The sequence below is a fragment of the Lonchura striata genome, chromosome 26 (assembly GCF_050655825.1).
Source record: "Lonchura striata isolate lonStrDom1 chromosome 26, ASM5065582v1, whole genome shotgun sequence".
In the NCBI taxonomy this organism is placed as follows: domain Eukaryota; kingdom Metazoa; phylum Chordata; class Aves; order Passeriformes; family Estrildidae; genus Lonchura; species Lonchura striata.
In genome coordinates this window covers 9,901,058-9,924,074 of record NC_140728.1, presented here as the reverse complement: position 1 = coordinate 9,924,074, position 23,017 = coordinate 9,901,058, and the positions used below count along the sequence as shown (strand labels likewise).

The following is a 23,017-nucleotide window of genomic DNA, read 5'->3' as shown; positions in this document are numbered from 1 at the left end:
CATGGGTGTCCCAGAACAGGGGGAGCCTCCCGGAGAACACTTGTGTGCTGCTGCATCCCCAAAACGGCCCCGGTCCCGTGGTGCCAGGGGGAGAGCAGTTCTGGGTGACCCCGAGGGTTTGGGGTGCCCAGTTTGGGGTCATCCCCGAGTTTTAGGGTGACCCTGAGGCACCCAGTTCCAGACTACCTCGGAGTTCGGGGTGACCCTTGGGCAGCCCCAGGATTGCCAGTTCTGGGTGGACTTGAAGGGTTTTAGGTGACTGTGGGGTGGTCCTGGGGTGTCCAGTTCTTCGTGACTCCAGAGTTTTGGGGTGTCTGCATGGCTCTGGGTGCCTGGTTGTTTGTGTCCAGCAGCAGCAGAATGCCCCATTTTGGGTGTGGGGGGGGTGTTGGCTGTCCCATTTGGGGGGTCCTGGGTGCCCCATTTGCAGAAATTCTGGGTGGGTGACCAGGGACACCCAGGTTGGGTTGTCCAGGTGGTCCCAGGGTGCCCAGTTCTGGGTGACCTATGGGTGTGGGAGAGGGAAGAGCTGCCCCTGGCTGAGGTTGCTGAGTCCATTCCCAGACACACCCTGTGCTTCAATTTGGGGTTTGGGGGCGTGGAGCACAGGAAGCTTTGGGTGAGCTTTATTGCTGATGCAGTGGCCGCAGTCATACAAATCATTATCAAGGTGTCACGACAGGATGGATGGGGTGGGGGGGGGAGATGGGCATCACAATACCCCAAAACCCACTGCCCCCTTGAGCTGGTGCTTTCCCTACTCTCTCTGAGGTGCATTTGGTTTCCATGCTCTGAGGTTCCGGGGGTCCCCCTGCAGTGCTGTAGGTGCGTACAAGATACCCTGAGCTCCTGGCCCGAGCCTGGCTCCCTGTGTCCCACCACTTCCATGGCCTCTCTCTCCCTGGCTGCTCCCTTCTCCCACCCTCTCATTCCTCCTGATGTCAAGCCTGAACTCCTGTCTCTGCAGCCACTGCTGTGCCTGAATCCCAAAACTCTGCCGGCCACCCAGAAACCTGGTGGTGATGTGATGATGGTCTGGGTGTCCCCTGCTCCCCCCAAGGCTGGGGGTACTCTTGCTCACCCCAGGCTGGACCCTGGATAGAGTGGGGTGCCAAACCCCTTTGTTACACTCTGACAGTGGATTTCCATAAGGATCAGCTCTCCAGACCTGTGCTCTATTCTTGGCATCTCCGGCGAGGCACAGTGCTGGTAGAAGAGTGAGCTTGAAGGCTTCACAACCATAAAAAAATAAATACAACCTCCTCCATCATGTCCTGCTGGGCCCGGCCCATTCTCCGTGTCCCAGAGAGATCCCTGTTCCTTGGTGTTGGTCACTGCAGGTTCCAAAGGGCTTGTCATGGAAACAGTCATGAGAAAGGTGAGTGTATGGGGGCCTGCCACAGGCTGTAGGGGAAAAATCCTCCTGCTCCCTACTGCAGCAGCTTCGGCAACTCCACCTGCAGGGAAGCACACCCCATTACTGGGCGAGCAATGGGAGCGGTTGAAGGAATGTCATTGACATGGTATAGGGACATCCAGGGCAGAGTTGGAAACTGGGGAGAAATTCCTCCCTGTGAACGTGGGGAGGTCCTGGCACAGGTTGCCCACAGCTGGGGCTGTCCCATGCCTGGAAGTGTCCAAGGCCAGGTTGGATGGGGTTTGGAGCAACCTGGGCTAGTGGAAGGTGCCCCTGCCCATGACAGGAAAGAGATTGTCTCTAAGGTTTCTTCCAGCCCAAACCATTCAATGACCTTTTTCACTTGGCCAGGCTGGCTGTCCCCACACTCCAGCCCATGGACAGCACAGCAGGGACACAAAACCACCTGGAGTGTGTAAGAGGTTTCAAGGCTGCATGCTGGGACCAGCATTAGGCTTTTTTATTCCAGCAGTTATTACTGCACGGGGTACATACTCGAAAATGTGCTACCCAAGGGTGAATTTATGGGACTCCTGTATTAGGAGGGCAGTTGCTACAACAGCTTTCAAGCACCCAGGCCACCCTTGGCTAACACAGTCTAGCTGTTTTGAGAAGTAGGGCATGCCTCTCTGCTGGTCCCCAAGGTGCTGTGTCAGTACCCTCAGAGCAACTCACTCACTCATATGTAAAGAGTTCAAAAAGCTTAGTCAAGCCCCGACTGGGACTGACATCAAGAAATGTTTCAGTTGTTTAAATGTAGATGAAACCTCTCCAGCCATCCTGGGCCACCTTCCACCCCAGGGGCATGGGCTCAGCCACAACAACAAGATATCATTGTATACAGCAAGAGGCCAGTGAGTTATAACTTATGGATGGCTTTTTTCTTGTGTCCCAGCCCCTGGATCCTGGTGGATCTGCCCAACACAGGAGCTCTGCCAAGGAACGGATCAGCACCTGTCATGCTCTCTGCCAAGGGATGGGTCTCCTATTATATGCTCTGCCATGGGATGAACCTGCTGACGCCATCTGCTCTGCAGGATGGTATTAAAGGATGGATCTTCCTTCCCCATGTGCTTGGCAAGGGGATGGATCTGCCCCTGTGCAGGGGTTGGACACAACTCCACTCCAGAGAAGGAAACTGCCAGAGTGACAGTGGCTATGACCTCAGCCCCCAGCCCCCAGCCTCACCCTGTTCATCGCCCCACATAGCCCTGCACTTGCCTTCTTGAGCTGTTTGAGGTTGCTGGAACGAATGGCTGCCAGGAGCTGGTCTCGAGAGTTCTTCTCCTGGACTGGCAGCGCCCGGTCTCCCAACTTCCTCTGTGTGGCTGGTGAGAGCGAGTTCTTCAGGTTCTCGTTGATCATCAGTGGTGGGGCAAGTGGAGGAGGAGGTGGGGGTGGCATGGTGGGTGCCCCTCCTTTCTTGGGAGAGCTTTTGGGGGAAGCCTTGGGGGATGGCTGTGGAGATGCCTTGGGTGACCCCTTTGGCAGTGCTCCAGGCTTGGGCACTTCCAGGAGGTCTTTCTTCTCCCCCCGTTCCTGTGCCAGTTTCTGCTCCTGGAGGCGTTTCTGCCTCTGCCTGTCCATGTTTCGGCTCAGCAGGTTGGTGACGGTCATGCGTGGCCCAGCCAGCTCAAAGTGGTAGCCCAGCTTCAGGAGTGTGGTGTTCTCTTTCAGGAGCTTGGCAATCTCCATTTCTGTTTTTCCCCCACAGATGTGGCGCTGGTTGTGGAAACGTAGCTCCGTCAGTGTGCTGTTCTGCAACAGTGCTCGGAAAATGGCCAGGATACCCTTGCCTGTGATGTGGTTGGAGTCCAAGTTGATGCTTGTCAGCACCTTGTTGGACTTCAGCATTATGGCAATGGCAAAGGCCACATGGTCATCAGCACGGGTGTTAGCCAGGGCAAACACCTTGACCACAGTATTGAATTCTAGGGCCTCAGTGAAGCGCACCAGGGTCTCATTGTTGATGCAGTCGGAGTTGTTCACATTGACCTCAGTCACCTCAGCATCATTGTTCTTCACCTTCTCAATAAGCTCGTCAAAGATGCTGGAGGCTTCATCGTCCTTGGCTTGATCTGCAGAGCTGCTGGAGGAAGACTTGGAAGGGCTGCTCCCAGCTGCTGCCTTGGCCTCCTGTTTCTCCTCCACCTTTTCTGCCTTTTCTGCTTCTGTCTGGGATTTATCATTCTCATCTGCCTTGTTTTTTTTCACAGCTGAAGCCTTTTCCTCTTCTTTTTTATCATTTTCTTTCTTACCTTCCCCTCTTATGTCTTTTTCTGCCTGTTTCTTTGATTCTGAACTTTTCTCCTCCTTTTTGTCCTTCCCTGTGTCCTTTGATGCTGAATTGTTTTCTTCTTGCTTTTCCTTCTCTGTCTCCTCCTTCTCTGCTGAGACCTTCTCTTTTTCCTTTTTATCCTTTCCTGCAGCTTTCTTTTTAAAATATGAACTGTTGTCTTCCTCTTTTTTGTCCTCCTCTGCATCTTTCTTCAACTCTGAGCTCTTCTCTTCCTCCTTTTTGTCCTTCCTTGTGTCCTTCTTCAACACTGAACCCTTCTCTTCCTCCTTCTTGTCCTTCCCCATCAGCTTTTTCTCCATGGCCTTGGCTTTATCGTTCATAGCTTTGTTCTCTTTGCTCTTGGTCTCAGTCTCATCTTTACTTTTCAGGTCTGTTTTCTGAACACTTTCTTCCTTTTTAGAGTCTTTTCCCACTTTAGTATCATGTTTCTGGGCCAGTTCTTTGGAAGAAGATTCTCTTCCTTTTTCTTCTTGATTTTTGTCTCCCTTATTCCTGATCAATCTCTTTTCCTAGTGGGAGAAAAACACCTGGGAATTACAGAAACAGGTACCTCTGACCTGCAGACTTGCTACCCCAGTCTCACTGTTACCAACCTCTGTCACATGGGAACTTCCTGCAGCCTGTGGCTGGCCTTTGGAAGAGGAATGTTTGGCCCAACCAAGGTTGCAGCTCCAGGAAATGGTTCAGCATCTGAGTGCCTTGAATGTAGGCAGAGCCTGCAGGACCCAGGTGTGATGAGGTCCTGCTGCAGCTCTCTAAGGCAGCTCTGCTCTCCTGCCTCCAGCCCCCTCTCCCAAAGGGCTCTGGAGGTCTGCAAGACACCCTCTCTAGTAGGCCATAAACTAACAAGCTGTAGGAGGCACCTTCTCTCATACCCCCTGTAAGTAAAAATTTTAAAATAATTTTTATAACTAGGGATGGAGGTAGCACCTGTCTCCCTGTGAATCCCAGGTGCTTCCCTACCTTTCCTAAATGGTTTCCAGCTGGATGCTTGGTGGCTTTTCACAGTCTGTAGCCCAACACTCTCTGCACTGTCCTGGATGTGTGTGCAAGTAGGGGAAAGCCCCAATAGTCACTCTACCCCTGGGTTCTGCAAAACCATTCTCCTTTCAACAGCAGTTTACACTTTTAAGCAGAAAACTGAGTAAATGGGAGCATGGTATTTATAGCTTTCTAATGCATGAGGTTCTCCCAGCATATCTGCTCCCAGTGTCCAAAGACATCATAAGAGGGAAACACTTAACTTGGAGAGTCTGGGGGAAGGTCAGAAGGAAGTTTTGGCCATTTTTACAAGCACGTGACCCTTGCCCTTGGTACAGCCTGTCCTGAGCATTGCTGCTGGCCGTAGCCAGCTCCAGCAGCTTGGGGACACAGCCAATGCCTTGTTGCAGCCTTCACCAAGGCTGAGGGGCTGGGAGGGGTCTCCATCAGCATTGGTACAACCTTTGAAATGGCTCCCATCCTTCTCTCTAAACTGCCAGAGGGCAGAGTTAGGTAGGGTATTAGGAAGAAATTCTCCCCGTGAGAGTGTTGAGGCCCTGGCACAGGTTGCCCAGAGAAGCCGTGGCTGCCCCAGCCCTGGAAGTGTCCAAGACCAGGTTGGACATGGCTTCAAGCAACCAGAGATAGTGAAAGGTGTCCCTGCCCATGGCAGGGGGTGGAATGGGATGAGCTTTAAGGTTCCTTCCAACACAAATTAGTCTGGGACTCCATGACATGAAACGCATCCATTCCCAAGGGAGAGAAACCAATGCTTCAGGTGGCTGAAGGGAGATTAACTTGACACTGGGACCAAGTTTGCTGCAGAGTGGAGGATACTACCATAAACTGCACATTAAGATTTGGCAAAGAAATGCTCTTCTCCCTCCTCCACAGCTAGGGAACACACATGTCCTCAGCACTGGCCTGGCTTATTATCTTTGCTGGGGCGATTTTAGGACTCCAGGGAAAAGACAATGGAAGATGTTTCTGGAGATGCAGCTGTGATGCCTTTACAATCTCCCCGGACCCTCTAATGATCAGGACAGCACTGTGGCTTCACCCAGTGCCTGGAACCCCCAGACCTGAATCCTGACACCACAGTCTGCAGTCAGGTTGGCTTCCTCTTCATCTTGGGGCTCCACAGTGTCCATTCTGGGGCAGCATAAAGCTGAGGTTTCCCCACATGCAGTACTGTCAGCCCTCAGGGACAGATTTTTGTGGAAAGAACTGGCTGTGCATGGGCAGCCCTGGGGACTGTTTGTACCTGGTGTATAAACAGATGCCACTGGGGATGAGAGAGCTGTTTATTTAGTTAAGCGATTTCTTGGCTCCCTGGTGCAAGGCTGAACAGGGACAGGAAGGCTCATGCCAGACCCGTACAGAACCTGGCCCAGCATCCACACAGCTCCCACTGCTGCCACCCCAGGAATGAGGGATGGGGCTTCCAGAGGTGTCCTGGATGCTGCAGGGAGCAGGTGATGCCACCTCCGCTGGCACTGAGCCAGGAGTCCTTCTCACCAAGCTGTGGTGAGCATCCCAGCACCAGAATGGTGCACAGATGCTCAGTGACATCCTGAAGCACCTTGGTGGAGGAAGAGCCCTGGCAGGAGGACTGTGGGATGAGGACACTTGTGTTCCCCTGCTGATACCCAACAGGGCCTCTCCAAGGTGTTTGGGAGTGCCCAGGTTGCAGGTTCCTCTGAGAAGGGACATTTATACTCCTCAGGGCTCTGTGACCCTTTGGTGACCCCGGGCTGAGCACCCATCGAGTCAGAGCCAGCAGCCTCATCTTCATGCCAACTGCTCCAAAAATCTTTCTCCATCCCAGCCCAAGTTCACCCAGTCTAACGCTGGTGAGCTCTGAGTCTCCCCTGAGCACCTGGGCACATCCAAGACGAAGAAGAGCAAAGGCTTTGGCCAGGGATGAAGAGATCTTGGAGAAAGGGAGAAAAACCCTGGTAAGAATGACCAGCAACCTCTCCCATGCTTGGAGAAGGTGATGGTTTACTCCAAGCAAATTAAACTAGAGGAGAATTAAATCCATGGGAAATTCTTACTTGGGAAAGCTGCTGCAGCATATGCTGGGTATGTCCTGTTATCTGGTTAAAGCTTCCATCCATGGATGTGTGGCCACGTGTCCATGTGCTGTGGTGTGGGGCAGGTTTGGGGAAGGAGAGACCTGGAGCCAGAGAATGGGATTTGGGAAAAGAGCTGAGGTAAAAGGAATAGGGAGAAAGAGAGCTGTGAGAAGTCAGGGAAAAGAAGCTGGGGGGAAAGGATTCAACTGTGGCCCCAGTCATGGGAACAAGGGAATGCAAGAGAAATGCAGTGAACATCATGGGTGTTTCTGCTACTGTGGGTAGCATTTACAGGATCATTTGCTTACAGCAAATTTGGGATGCATGAGAACAATCCCATCTAGGAGCTGCAGGTTACTGGAAGAAGTGCTTGATGGTCACAGGGAATGAGAGGGGTTCAAGCTGCTTCATCTCCTGTGGAGCTCCCTCAGGAGAGCCCTTGGCACGTGCCCAGCCCCAGTGGCAGCAGAGGACAGGAATCAGGAGGAAAAAAAGTTCAGGCAAGAAACCAGATCTGTGTTTCTAAAACCATGGGTCACTGTGTCCCATCTCCATCCCTTGCTGGAGCCTGGGGTCATCTCCAAAGCAGGTCTGCTCCAGGCCCTGCCTGAGGCCATCCATGTGTGCTCAGGAGGGAACATGTCCTTGTACCATCCTACCTTTCCACCATCCTAGGGCTCTCAGTGTGTCCCACTGGCCCAGCCCATACTGCAGCAGCCAGCCTCAGGTGTCACCAGCCCACCACTGGTGATAATGCCAAAGTCCTTACCTCCAGGCTGGAAATGCATCTGTAAATGGAGCTTGGTGGAAGAGCTGTGTGGCTGGGGTGGAGAAAGCGGAAAGAGAAAAGCCTTTCCCCTGCTCTGGAACCCCTGGCTGCCCCCATGTCCACCAGCACAGCTTCTCCTGCAGCCCAGGGCCAGCTGTCCCCTCTTCATGGCCATCCTGAGCCCTGCCTGCTCATTCCTCTCTGCCCACTGGCATATTTACCTTGGGTACCTGGAAACCAGTGCTGCTGCAAGCCCTCTGTGCCATTCCCTCTGCGCCATTCCCTCTGCCACAAGCATATTTATTAGGGGAATATTTTTACACAGCATGTCAGACCTTTAAAAATAAGCCTAATGAAAACAGCGTGGTAGTCAGTTGATTAATCATCAGTGTTTTGATGAACTGAAATGCCTTCCCGTTTCCTCTAAATAGACTAAAATGAGCATTGCCATGGCTTGTTAGCATTTGTAACCCTCAAACCCACTCAGATGTTGCCTTAAAAGGCAAAGGAGACTGGGAACTTCTTGCCTGGAATCCAAGCACTCTCTCCAGCACTGAGCAAGGGATGAGCAAGGGATGGGGCTGGGCATAGAGCTGGGGATGGGGAGAGTAAATCTGGAGGTGGAGTGAGGGTCTCACATCCTGGCCCAAAAGCCCCACAGCTCATTTGGGGTGGAAAATGGCTGGTTTAATGGCAGTTATTGATCTGGCTGTTTGTTTAGCAGGCGGAATGTGGGCATAGTCACCATGCTGTGCCCAGAGCAGATTTCCAAGCAAAAGAAGAAGAGGAAAGGAGAAGAGAGGAGAGGAGAGGAGAGGAGAGGAGAGGAGAGGAGAGGAGAGGAGAGGAGAGGAGAGGAGAGGAGAGGAGAGGAGAGGAGAGGAGAGGAGAGGAGAGGAGAGGAGAGGAGAGGAGAGGAGAGGAGAGGAGAGGAGAGGAGAGGAGAGGAGAGGAGAGGAGAGGAGAGGAGAGGAGAGAGGTGTTACCCAGGGATTCATAAATCCTGTACCTAAGATGAGGGAAGGGGCACTTGGTGGCTCAGCAGCTGCTGGTACATCAGTCCCTGGCAGAGGAGACATACAGAAATGTGTTTGCTGAAGTTTAGTCTTTGTAAGGGGCCAGCTTTCCCCTGCCTGCAATTATTTTCAGAGGTATGTCCTGGGAAGAGTCCCTCATGGTCTCACCATAGCAGGATGTGCTTGGCTCAGACAAAGAACAAGATGTGAGGATGGAATCTTGGGAGCATGAACAGCTCCGTGCTGGCTGCAGAGAGGAGTACCCCCTTGAGGTTCAAGGAGGGCTTGACTGGGAAGCCAGAAGCCCCCCAGGATTGCAAGGGCATGGAGTGAGTCCAGAGAAGGCCAAGAGATGCTCTTAGGGCTGGAGTCCCTCTTATCTGGAGACAGACCAGGAGAGCTGATGGTGTCCAGCCTGGAGAAAAGAAGTCTTTGAGGAGTCCTTAGAGCCCCTTCCTGTGCCTAAAGGCGCTCCAGGAGAGCTGAAGAGGGACTTGGGACAAGGGCCTGGAGTAGGGGCAGTGGATTCTCACTGCTGGAGGGCAGGGATAGGTGGGATACAGGAAGGAATTCCTCCCTGTGAGAGTAGTGAGGCCCTGGCACAGGCTGTCCAGAGCAGCTGTGGCTGCCCCATCCTTGGAAGTGTCCAAGGCCAGGTTGGACATGGCTTGGAGCAACCTGGGATAGTGGAAGGTGTCCCATGGCAGGGCTGAAATGGGATGATCTTTAAGGTTCCTTCCCATCCAGACCATTCCATGACTCAAAAGTCCACAGTCTGTGCGGGTGACTGCTGGGGACATGAGTCATGCTGTCCCCATGAGGAAAGGGCACATCAGCAAAAGCTCTCAGGCCAAACCTGCACTTGCAGCTCCTCTTAACGTGGCTCCAGGAACAGTGAACTCAACTCAGCCTGCAGCCATGACACTGTCTCAGTCTCTAATGTCACCTGCAGCTCCAGGGGCCTCTGGAAGCTGAGTGTGAAACATCATCCTGTGATGATATGAGAACCTCAGAAGCCTGACAGGGGAAGATTGAGCCAGGATCGGGTCCATCCCAATCATCTGTACTGCTGGAAAATCTAGGCTCAGCTCCAAAGTGACTGATAGTGGTTTCTGCACATGCACTGGAGCCCACCATGACCCTTCTCTGGGGACCCACTGTCTCCCTCCTTTCCAGCAGCTCCCCAGGCAGGGCAGGCTGGTTGTCTGTGACGTGGATTTGGTACCACCAAAGATTGTCCCACAAGAACCAAGCTCCTTACAAAGCAACTGCAACCCCTCCAGAGGTGCAGACATGGGAATAATGCCCAGGCCAAAGGGTTGTTCCTCTCTCCCAGCCTCTGTTGGGATAATAAATTCCTCTTGCAACCTATGAGACATTTTCCAGTTCATCTCTTGGCATGACATGGCTTAGACAACACCAGCCCAATTCCATCGGTCCTACACAAATCCTGAGTGGCTTTTGGTGCTGTAAAAATGGGGAAGTGGGGAAGCCCAGGGATGAGGTGCAACCTCAGAGACTGAGACAGAGACAGAGAATTCACCAAAATCTCTTGGTCAGCTGCAGGGGTCCCAGACCAGACTGCTGAAGGAAGGAAACTGGGTTGAGTTACTTGAACAAGCAGATTTAGGGATAATTATGGATCCATGACTAACAAACCAATCTTCTTTCACTGCCTGGGGGGTTTCAGTCTGTCCTACAGCCCTTTATAGGGCTGCTGCCCAGCCCTATAAAGTCTCCAAAGCTACCACAAGATTCTAGGATTGAATCCACAGCTCTAACTTTGGGCATCCCTCTCTGGAGACACCTGCCTACCTGCCAGACTCTGAGGACTCATATGTTCCATCTGTCCCACCCACCTATCCCAAATCCCAGCCAGAGCCCATGAGCGAGGCACCAGCATCCCTCCACACCTCAGTGTGACTCTGGGGCTGAGGAGGCTGAGCACGAGCCCTGTGAGAGCTCCCTGGGGACAGGGGTGTCCTCTGAGACTGTCCCACTTCATGGAGAAGCCATCGAGGTGGCTGGGGCAAAAGCAGGGGGTTGCAGGTTGTTTGATGTTCCTGGTATTTGGGTACCTGCTCCTGGAGAGGATTGCTAGAGTCAAGCCAAACCACAACAAGCTGCCCAAGCTCTTTTCCTCCATTCCTCAGCCAGTTTTGAATACCCTAGGGACAACTCAGAGCCAAGGACATTCCCATAAAGAATGCTGTGTCCTTGGCTGAGTCCTGGGAGCTGCTGAACCTGGATTGCCAGAGACTTGCAAAGGACTCAGAACTGCGAGGCTTCTGCTGATTCTGGGACACCCTGGACAACCCTCCTGCTCCTCAGATCAGAGCAAATACCATGGAAAGCTTTGTGGGAAACCCTGCTCACATCCCTGGGGCTCCTTGAGAGGATCAGGCAGCCAAGAGTTTCTCTTGGCACGTTGGGACTCTTGGAAGGAAGCTTGAAAGGACCTCAGCTTTCAGCACTGGGACACACATGACCCCTGGCCATGCTCTGTGTGCTAAAGCCCAGAGACATATAAGTAACTCCATACCCTGTCCTGCCTCACATATTATCCTGTCATTTTAACAAGGAACTTAGCTTTTCCCCTTCCCTTCTGCCCAGACCTCTCTGACCACAAATATCACTGTGTCTTTGCATGTCTCAGGCCAATGTTTTTAAAAGTCCTTTTTCTGAGATGCAGAGCTGATCTTCAGGGACTGGGCAACTTCTGGTCCTGATTTTGCCTCTTTTTTCTTCCTGAATTAAGGCGATAAATGTTTTAACTTGGTTTCCTTTAACAGAAGAGCTCCAGCCATGGAGACACAGCCATTTTTCAGAAAGCTGTAAAGCCACTGAATACTAGGCAAATGGAAACTTTTTCTCATCTAACAAAATGAGGTTTTAGAAGTCTAGGTTTTCTCTTCTACTTGCTGTATTCACAGCCCTTCTCCTGGCACTGCCATGGCTGAACTGGATATTCCCAAGATGAGACCTTCTCCCTGGTTGTCTCCTCTTCATCAGGGCTTGAAAAGGGCAGGGAATGCCAGCAATTAATACTATAAACACCTCTAGTGTTTTTTATTTCTGCCTAGTGCACTTTGTGGGAAGCCTGCAAAAAGCATTCATCAGATATTTAGGAACAGTAGAATTGCAATTCAGCCTGAGCAAGTCTTAATCCTATCTCCATCTTCTGTGTCATAAGTGCTGGATGGTCAAGGAGCAGGACACTGCTCCCAGCATCCTGGCAACAAATGAGCATATCTCCAGGCCCCTTGCTGGTGAAAGGTATCCAATGGATCCCATCCAGCAGCCCATGGAACCATCACAGACACCCCTTGGCAGTGGGCACCTGGTGCTGGAAGTTGATTCCAGGTCCTTGAAGCAGGTGAGAAAAGCCAAGCTCCAGGTGCCTACATGGAAAATCAGACCAGTTTTGCTGGTCATTCCCTTAAATAGTTTGTGGGAAACGGAGCACCAGCTCTTCAGGCTCTGGCACTACATGGGAGCTACATCCCAGGACAGAGCACTTAGTAGGCATATAGCCAGGCATACCATGGGTGACCATCTCTGGTTCTTGGGAACTGGGGAATTCCCTGTAAGAAAGAAAATGGCAAATCACCCTCCTTGGCAGAGGCTGCCATGGCTGTGCGGATGCTCATTCCTGTGCTGGGCATGTCCAACATATGCCATGGTGCCCCTGCCAGGAGGATAGACCCCTTGGAGTCCTCAGCAGCATGCAGCATAAATCCTGACCCAAATACTGTGCATAAGCCCTGGGCTCGTCAAAGGGCTGCACAGGTCACCTCTATGACCTGGGCTGGCTCCTCTCCAGTTGCGTTTCAGGAAATCACAGAATCATGGAATCACTATGGCTGGAAAAGCCCTCAAAGTTCATCAAGTCCAACCATTCCCCCAGCACTGCTATGTTCACCACTGACCCATGTCCACAAGAGCCACATCCACACAGCTCTTAAATCCCTCCAGGGATGTTGACTCTACCTCTGCCCTGGACAGCCTATGCCAGTACTTTACAATCCTTTCCATGCAGGAATTTTTCCCCAATTTCCAACTTGAACCTTTCCTGGCACAGCTTGAGGCCATTTCCTCTAATCCTCTCCCTTGTTTTCTGGGAACAGAGCCTGACTCCCACATAGCTGCAGCCTCCTGTCAGGGAGTTGTGCAGAGCCAGAACATCTCCCCTGAGTCTCCTTTTCTCAGGCTGAACCCCCCCAGCTCCTTCAGCCACTCCTGGGGCTCCAGACTCTTCCTCAGCTCTGTTCCCTCCTCTGGTCATGCTCCAGCCCCTCAAAGACTTTCTTGTCCTGAGCAGACCAAAACTGTTCCTGGGATTGAAGGTGTGACACCAGTAGTGCCAGCACAGGGGATGGGCACTGCATTGGTCCTGCTGCCACACCATGGCTGGGACAGGCTCTTTTTGTTTCCACAGCTCCAATTCCTTTCTGTTTTTATCCCTGTTTGCTCCACATTCTAAGCAGAGGAAAGGACAGAGCAGGACTCTTGACCCTCCATGGTGTGTCTGCCCCCACCATCCTGCCAGCCACACCTTGACTTCAAAACATATGCCCTGACACTAAGATCCTCTTGCTCCATCCTGCCACGATTCCCACATAGCAAAGTGTGGGATGGAGCAATATGACCGGTTAATCCCAGCGTCCTGCTGGAAGCTGAGTCACTGAGATGGTTTTAGCACACAAGTGATGTCACAATGCTGCGAAAGAGAGGGACACATAATGGACCTAGCTCTTCACCTCCTCCATGTCTATTTATCAGCTCAACATAAACACATATTAAACCTCCTGGGCAGCTCAGCCCATATAAGTTAAACACTCCAAACACTTCCATGGATTTATCTGCATCACAGTTGTAATTTATGAACTCAGATTTTTACTCTTTTTTTCCCCAGTTGACTAGAAATCCTTGGGCTTTTTTCCCTGCTTGTGCCCTTAGATAGACCGTGGATCTCCCAGACTTGTGTGTGCCTTTGGCTTGAGCTCTGCTTCACTGGGAACACTTTGTGCTGCAACTCACCCTGGTCACAAAAAGAAAAACAAGGAAAGCAAAGCTTCTGCCCTCAAGGGCATCACAAAAACACCGATCCAGCTGTGAAGGTCTTTCTCACAGAATTTTTTTAGGAATGCAACTCAAATATGCCTGATCCCAGAAGGATCTGCATTTTTCAGCTGTTCTCCACAATGGAGATCCTTCTGGGAGCTGTCATGGAATTGTTCTTGCTTCTGTGTTAATCTTGGAGGGTTGTTTTATCATCATTTAACAGCTCCTACTACTGCTGCTCATCCGTCTTGTGACAGGGTTGGGGTTTTTTCAGAAACTCAGAACGAAACACCAGAGCACAGACAACAGTTTTAATTTCTGAGCAATGAAAGAGATCTCATGGATTTCAAAGAATTACAGAATCAATTTGGTTGGAAAAGGCCTCTGAAATCATCTAGTCCAATCTGTGACCGATCCCCCCACCTTGTAACCCAGCGCAGAGCACTGAATGTCACATCCAGGCATTCCTTGAACACGTCCAGGAAAGGAGACTCCACCACTGCCCTGGGCAGTCCTGTCCTGTCCCATATATGACCACCCTTTCCATGGAGAAATTCTTTGTGATGCCCAACTTGAACCCGGGGAGCAGAGCCTGACCCCCACCTGGCTGCTCCCTCCTGTCAGGGAGTTGGAGAGTGACTTGAGCAGCTGGAGGGACCATCTGTGGCCTCCTTTAAAGACCAAATAGGAACGGCTCAATATCTTTGGTTTCTTTCCAAATGTGTGACTAGTTTGGATATCCCTGGCTATCATCCATGGAGGAAGGCAAAGCCCAGGAAGCTGCCATGTCTATTCCTCTCTGTGTGCCAGTGAAGTACCCACAGCTTTGCCCACTGCTCATTCCATGGGCCAGAAGCCACTTGAGAAGCCTCTTGATGGATGTCCCAGTGTCACCCACCCTTTTCACCTCTTTTGGAGGCCAGAAGCTGTTCAGAACAATATATTATGGTCTGTTCTCTACTGTGAGAGTGATGAGATCCTGGCACAGGTTGCCCAGAGCAGCTGTGGCTATTCCATCCCTGGAAATGTCCAAGGCCAGACTGGATGGGGCTTGGAGCATCCTGGGATAGTGGGAGGTGACCCTGCCCATGGTAGGGTTGGGTGGAATGGGATGGACTTCAATGTCCCTTCCTACCCAAACCAGTCTGGGATTCTGGGATTCTTTGAACTTGATGATCTTAGTGGTCTTTTCCAATCAGAAATATTCTCTGATTAGGGAAAAGAGACCATGGCTAAATGAAAGGCAAGAGCTGGGAATTAAAGACTATTGGAAGGGAGGAAGAACGGTCTTGGCAGTCAACAGAACTGACTGATAAACAGAAGGGCAGAGTTTCCGTACACATGTGTTAAGGACAAATTGGGAAGATGCTCAAGGAATGATATAACCCCTGCTGAACCCTTATTTGCAAATTCCCTTGAGTCTGAACCAGCAAGTTAAATAAAGAGCTTGATTTTTCCTCCAGATATTTTAATGGAAAGATGACCAGCTTTGAGCATTAATAAAAAATTTAAACCCTGGCTTGCTTGCCTGTGGTGTTGAAGAAGGGCTCACCGCTGAGGATCTCTACTTTCCATAGAGGGAAATCAGGTGACTGGATTAAAAATCACCCAGCAGCAAGTTCCAAGCCTGAGAGAGTTAGAAAGGAAGACAGGACTTTTTACAAGACCTTCCCAAGGTCTTGTAAAAACATATCCTTCTCCAGGACCTGCTGTCCTCTGGCACCAGCATCCTTCAGATACATAGAATTTGGATTAAATAAGCCCTCTGAGGTCACTGCTTTTTCCCTCTGCATCCAGACCAGGCCATAAGGAGCCTATCCAGCCTCCCAGAAGAGAGCTTGGGGACATGGAGACATTCCCGGGAGCCTGCAGGGATAAGGATGCATGGACCTGGAACAGGAGGAGGTCTTGCCTGCAGAGGAGTGCACTTGGGGAGTGGGATATCTGAGAGGAAGTGAAAAGGTGCTGGAATATAACTGAACCATCTCCACTTCTCCTGTGTGAAAGGAGTTCAGCCTTCATAAGACAAAAATACAAGCACCGTCTGCACTGTGCACATCTGTCCCTGGCTGTGCACATCTGCCTCTGGCTGTGCAAAACTGCCCTGACATCCAGAATTCCCTGTTCAGAGTCTTCTTCTCAAGGAAGCTGGTCCCTGGGCTTCCATGGAAAGAGACACCCATGACATGAGTATCTTCATAAAAATTGGGTTTGTGGCCCCGGAATGATTCCCCTCTATAAGCAAGATAATGCTCCCTCATGCAACTTCCTTGCACTTCCCAGCCATCCCTGCTTGAAGCTGCATGCAATCAAATCAAAACAAGCCCTGCTGGGGGGCAGGACCGGGAACTCTGATGGGATCGGGACATGCAGGTGTCCTCCCCTTATAGGTGAGATTCAAAGAGCATTTGGACAACTCTCTGAGGCACATGTGGGTGGGATTTTGGGGTGGTCCTGTGCAGGGCTAGGAGCTAGACTCAGTGATCTTTGTGGGTCCCTTCCAACTCAGGATATTCCATGATTATGTGAGCTGAGGGAAGAAGGCTGCATCCATTTCCAGGGAAGATGGTGATGCTAGAGAAGGGAAATCACAAGGAGGGGCTGCCTCTGCCATCAGGTGCTTGGTGTTTTGGGAGTCACCAGGACATTGTGGTGAGGGGGCAGGTGAGAATCCAAGGAAAGCCAAGAACAGCTGCAGGTGGATTTTGTGGAATACTTTGGAAAGTAAAACTTCCTGTTGTGGACTTGGCAACTGCCAAGGAGGACTTGTACAACAAAGCACCAGCCCATGGCACATCTAGTTCACATGGAGATCCTTCCCATGGGATAGCTCTTCTTATCTAGGTCCCATCTGGCAAAGGTTCCCTGAGAGTGTTCAGGGCTAAACAAATGCCAGTGGGAAAGATCACGGAATAATGGAATGGTTATGCTTGGAAATTCCCTTTAAGACCATCATGGAAGAGACTTCATGGATGGGGTGTTCTCAGGGAGGGCATAACTGTGCTCTCTGCACAGACACATGGTTTTTATAGATGTCACCAGCAATAGAGGAACTAGACCAGCTCCCACAGATGCCATTTCCTCACACAGCTCATCTCTCAGAGAAACCCATCCCACAGGGACAGCTGCACAGAGCCTCTGTGCCCTGGCACACACATCCTTTCCTCTTCTGGACAGAAATCCCAGGCATGATACAATGATTTCAAGTGACAGCAAGTCAGTTGTGCCCCAGGTAACTCATGGAATCCTAGATTGGTTTGGGTGGAAAAGGACCTTAAAGATCATCCTGTTCCACTCCCTGTCATGGGCAGGGACACCTTCCACTATCCCAGGGTGCTTCAAGCCCTGTCCAACCTGGCCTTGGACATTTCCAGGCATGGGGCAGCCACAGCTTCTCTGGGCAACCTGTGCCAGGGCCTCACCACCCTCATAGGGAAGAGTGTCTTCCCCATATCCCATCTAACCCTGCCCTCTGTCAGTTTAATACCACAGCACCAACTTCACAGCATGTTTCTAACTGGATTTTTTCTTGTTATGCCTTTGCCTGTGACAGTAAAGAGCCATGAGTGAATAGAAATCATCTCTTCATTTATCTACTTATGACCAGCCTCCATGACACATGGATCTTGTTGAGTACATCCAGAGAGGGGCACTGGCCCCAGCCCCACCCTTGAGCTGGGCTATACTTCCACTCATTAGCAAGACAAAATTAAGATTAATTTGTTACTGCATTACCAAAATGGGAATTTGGCTGCCCAGTGTGGAAAGGTTGGGGCAAAGCTCAGTCTATTTTGGGCTGTTTATAATCTGCTTCCTAGTTACCCTAGTTTGCCCTTTTCCTCACTAAGAAGTTGTGTTATTATGTAGCTAACAATATTTCTAAATATATCCACTTCTCCCAGTATTTAGGTGGCAATGTAGGTGCCTGGAGCCAGTCCAAAAACAGGGCAAGAACAGTGAGATGGGCAGAAACTCAACCTTTCCCTTCAAAATACATTATTTTGCACTTTGGAGGGATTCCTGCACATCCCAGCTAACACACAATATCCCACAACAGAAATTCCCATCAGGAGGTATGGAAGAACAGCAGGGAGGACATAAGAAGGACATGAAGCTTCTGAAGCAAGTCCAGAGGAGGCCACAGAGATGCTCTGAGGGCTGGAGCCCCTCTGATCTGGAGACAGATTGGGAGAGCTGGGGGTGTTCACCTGGAGCAGAGAAGGCTCCAAGGGGACCTCAGAGCCCCTTCCAGTGCCTAAAGGGGCTCCAAGAGAGCTGGAGAGGGACTTGGGACAAGGGCCTAGACTGACAGGCAAGGCAAGGGAAAATGGCTTTTCACTGCCAGAGGGCAGGGTTAAACAGGATATGGGGAAGGCATTCTTCCCTGTGAGGGTGGTGAGGCCCCGGCACAGGATGCCCAGAGAAGCTGTGGCTGCCCATTCCTGAAAGTGTCCAAGACCAGGTTGGATGGGGCTTGCAGCAGACAGGGAAAATGAAAGGTGTCCCTGCCCATGGCAGGGTTAGAATGGCATGAACCTTAAGGTCCCTTTCTATCAAAACCATTCCATGATTCCATGAACTATGTACAGATAAACTCTGTGTAGTTCAAGTTCCCTCCCTACTGAAGAGACATCACAGACACAGTACCTGGTATTCCTAATTTAAGGCATCAAGAGAAACCTTATAAGCCAGAAGCAGATGTGTGAGCAGGGCAGGGGGTGGGAGGGAGATGGTGAAGCACAGGCACAAGGTCAGGGAAGGAATACGAGGTAACTCCAGTGGGAATTACCTGTGAACATCTACAAGATGTTATCCTGTGTCTGTGATGTCTCTTCAGGGTATCTCCTTGGAGCCTTCTCTTCTCCGGGCTGGACACCCCCAGCTCTCCCAATCTGTCTCCAGATTAGAGGAGGTCCAGCCCTCAGAACATCTCTGTGACCTCCTCTGGATCTGCTTCAGAATACTGGGAGCTGTTGATGTGAGGAGCTGGGATGGACATGTATGGAGTGATGCCTGCACACCCTGGGGGAATGCCAACCCCGTGGGAGTGCAGCCACCATGCCTGTGCTGGCTGGCACAACATGAAATCTGCTGACACATGAGAAGGATTTGTCATCAGAGACCTCAGAGCTCTGAGAAGTTGGGGGAGAGTTCAGCACCTGCCTGGGGTGCCCTGGATGGCTTCATGTTCTCATTCCCTACTTCAGCAAAACATAGCCCTGGGGCTTCCTTGGACAGAGGGGACCATTGGCTTCCTGCACTGTTTTTTGTGACCGTTCCTGTCTTCTGATGATCTCATCCCACCCCACCCCATCCTTGGGCTCCACGGTAGAAGACAGCCCTACTCCACCACCAGTGTGATCTGATGTGGCAGCACTGTAAACTGGCATTTTTTCTAGGTCCAAACAATCCCAGATCCTAACAATGACAGGGAGGAAAGGGTGTAGGATATACTTTTTCCATGGCCTCCAGGGATTGAAATAGAAGAAAGTCAGTTCTGCCCTATCCAGTTACTGCAATACAATCAAACTGGGCCATTTCCACTGACAAACTTGACCTGTTGCCAATTTGCTTTGTCTTCCATGGCCTGAACCTCCTTAACTAAGAGGGCAGCAGGAGATTTTCCAGGACCCTTGTGCTGCCCTCCCCTCCAGCCAGAGCCCTACACCCTCACCCAGGTGGCTCTCCTCCCCAGGCCATCCCTTTCCACAACCCAAGTCTTCTCCCACTGCACATACATTCTCAGGCATTTCCAAACAACACTATGTTAAACCAGGCAATTTCTCAGGTCTCTTTTTAACAAAACTCACAAATTTCCTCCCTTCCTCCTGGTCAGGGACACTATGCCAATTCCCAATCAACCCCTCATATTTCAACTGTTAACACTGAAACAGCAACACAAGTGATGTCAAACCCAAATGTTCCACCACCTGAAAAAGCAGATTTTTAGTGTCACCTCTTGGGATCACCTGCAAAACAGTGGTCACTGGGATGACTGGTCCTACATGAAAGCATTTCCCTCTCCAGGCAGGTTTGTCCTACAGCACCTGCACTTCCCCACCAAAAGGAAATTTTCTGCTGGTGCGGAAATCAAGGCAGAGCCCTTGTGGTGAGGAGCACAGCACTCATTGTCCCCCAGCCCATGTCAAGCACCACATATAGAAGTCAAAAGCTGTTCCTTATCCTCAGAGTCAGAGAGTGCTCCTAGGCTGCCCAGGACAGGGATGGGAAGGAACAATTTAACCCCTTGTTCAGCTCTCCAAGATCAAGCTTCAGTTATTTTTCCTACTGGTGCAATTTTCATTCCCACTCATACCAATATTTAGAAGGGAATAAGGGTATCTAGACCACAGTCAGGACAGGACCCTCCTATATAAGCTGCATAAATATGCAGAAAGAGAAATTTCCAAGTGCTCTGGGGTGGTTACAGACTGATTACCCAGCTGGAAGACCCAGGGTACAGCTGGGTGATCTGGAATAGATCTGGAATCAGAGTCAGAGCAGAGCAGTACCACATAATACTTGGCACTGCTTGTGCTGCCAACACTCTCCAGCCCTGCCCTGGCACAGCAGATGTGAATCCTGCCTGTGACATGAAACCAGACCATGACCACATGGATCAACTGCTGAAGAATCGCTGTCTTTCATTTTTTGGTTCAGCCTGCTATGAAGACTAGGGAAACCAGATACTTCCCAGGCTTCTACATACAAAGCACATACCAAATATTCTTAGTACTGAGGTTCATAAATGTTGCAGAAAAGTAGGACTGGCTAAGGCACAACACAAAGAGAAAGACTGACATGAAACTGTCGAGCTCCAAGCAAACTCTTAAAGGATTTGCCAGGTGAAGAGAGGAAGATAAATGTACTCAAATCAAACTAAAAGAAGGAATTTTAAGTGAACAAAAAATGCAAAACAAATGGCACGGGGTAAAACCTGCTTCTTGACGTGATTTCCACAGAGCAGGAAACATTTTTATTCCACAAGAACCAGAGATTGCTTAACCTTTTGCATAAGAAGAACTGAAAGGACCAAGAGTCCAGAGATCTCCAAAGGAGGAGGGGGGACAAAAAACCAAAAAAACAAACAAACAAACAAACAAAAAAAAAAACCAAAAAACCCAAACCAAACCAAACCAAACCAAAACAAAACCAAAAAAACCCCACAGCCCATGGCATTGCTGTCACTGCACTGGCCCCTCCAGCAGCCTCCTGTGAAACCCACCTCTGCTCCCAGCCCTGCCCAGAGATGTTAGAGAAGGGACAGGGAGAAAATCCCTGGCACCAGCACAGGTTTGGCTTTGCTAGTAATTTTTTTGCCAGGATTTTATGGGATAGCCTGCTCCCTCCCAGAGTGCCAGGACCAGCTCCCTGGTCTCTCCAGGACAGCTATTCCTCCTCAGCAAGTGCATGCCTTTCTCGGTTCTTGTGTTTTCCATCTCGTCCCTCACTCAGCTCGGGGGAATGGGGGGTTTGAGATGTGTTCCCACTTTTCCCGCAGTAGCATTGGGGGATGTGACTTACATCTATCGAGTGCTCCCGCTGCAGGAGCCTCCTGGTGTCCTTGTCGTGGTGGTTGAGCGCCGTGTCACAGTTTTGTGGGCCAAGTGAGGAGTTTTCTGATTGGTTTGTCTGACTGCGCTCCACAGGGATGCTCCCGTCTGCATCCACCACATCCAGCTCCTTCTCCAGCTCCTCCATCTCCTCTGGAGACAAAGTAGACAATAAATTGTCTATATCTGGATCTTCACTAACTTGTCGCCGATATTTGGCCACTTTGGACATCTTGGCTCGCTGGCGAGACACGGTGGCGGTTGTGTGGTACCCAAAGCAGGAGAAAAAAAAAGAAGCCGAAGCTCCAAGTCTGCTTCCCGAGCGGCAGCAGGTGCTGAAGTGTTAAATCTCAGCAGCTCTGCAGCCCGAGATACGGTAGTTATCCAGAGGGGACACCCCTCGGTCCAAGAGTTGGCCAATAACAGGATCCAGTTGCGGTTCGGGCGCTGGGAAGCCAATGGAGCCCGGCGGGAGGCGGGGAATGGTGCTATCAGAGGAGCCTGAAACCCGAGGACATTCCAGGGAACCGTGCAGAGCTACATGACCAAATTTAGTCTGGAGCATTTCGCCTTTTAAAGGCAATGGGCCAACCGAGTGAGAAAACAGGGAAAAATGCACAAGCCGGCAGGCCGGGAATGGAGGGGTGGAGGAGGCAGCCCCAGCCTGTCACGGAAGCTGGGGGGCTGCTAAAGCTGGCAGCGTGGCTACGAAGGAATGGGGGGAGCCTCTGCTGTGACAGTGACAGCTCTTGGCTAAAATCGGCAAGGAAGCACCCACTCCAGAGGAAGTTTTCCTCTTTATCCCGCTGCAGTCCGGGATTGGTGCTGGTAGCCGACGCGCTCAGCCTCACAGGAAAGAGCTGGAGGTGGTGGTGTTGATGCAGACTGATTCCATCGGAGGGGTGGAGGCAGCAGGTAGCGAGTGCTCCCGGCTGTGCAGACCTGACCCTCCGGGGATTGTCAGAGCTCCTACCGACCCTCAGGCCCTGAGGGGCTGTTCCTAAAACTGCTCTTCCTCAAACACTCCCACTTCCCCTCGCCAAGCCTCAAAGACATCCCTTCTTCTCACAGATGGAATTCCTGAGTCTCCCCTGTTCCTTGTCCAGGCAGTGCCCTAAGCCTGGGCTTCGGCTGGCAGCACCAACTTTCTATTTCCCTAATCCATACAGAAACTTAACTGGTACATGGGAGTTCTCCCACAGGGACAGGAGACAGGCTTTTCTCTCCAAGTTTTACCCCCTGCTTTACCCCCTGCTCAGCATTTTGTACCCATTTGTTATCCTGCCAGCTTCATACTGGTTTTCTTCATCCTTTATCACCCTCCTAATATTTACTGCCTGCTCCCAGGTCTCTCTGCTGATCCAAGCAAGGAGCCTTTTGGTGTTTTTTTTTGACAAAACAAGCTCCCCTAGGATTTTCCTCAGTCTAATCACCTCCTCCACCTGTCTTCCTGGCCAGATCCTACCCTGCACACAGGCACTGGGTGCTCCAGGTGAGTCTCCTAGTGACAAACTAGACATTTCCCATCCTGACAGTAAATGTACATTCTTGGTGCATTCCAGAATTTCCTTTATCTCCAGTGCTGCAGTGCCCAGGTCCTGCTCATATCCTTCCTATGATTCACCAGCACTGCCTCACATGCCGAGATTTTTTCCAGATTGCAGAAGAAATTGTTGGTTTTAGTTTCCAAGTGCACAAACTTAAACATTGCTGTGGCAAATTCCACCTCCCTCACTTCTGTTTCCGTGATCCTGCAACCAGGGGGTCTTGGTGTTTGCTTGCACTAGGAGGGACACAGACATTCTCTTCCTCAGCTGGCCTCAGACACAGAATCATAGAA

General features: G+C 50.9%; 1 protein-coding gene across 1 annotated transcript; it reads right to left on the bottom strand.

Moving 5' to 3' along the window:
* Positions 1-614: 614 nt before the first annotated feature.
* Positions 615-21,644, bottom strand: LMOD1 (leiomodin 1). The gene is made up of 3 exons (XM_085561546.1): positions 21,149-21,644; positions 2,639-4,225; positions 615-1,457 (listed from the first exon to the last, which is right to left on the bottom strand). Exons 1-3 carry the CDS (start codon positions 21,407-21,409, stop codon positions 1,431-1,433), a joined length of 1,875 nt encoding a protein of 624 aa, XP_085417672.1. The 5' UTR covers positions 21,410-21,644; the 3' UTR covers positions 615-1,430.
* Between the last annotated feature and the right edge of the window lie 1,373 nt (positions 21,645-23,017).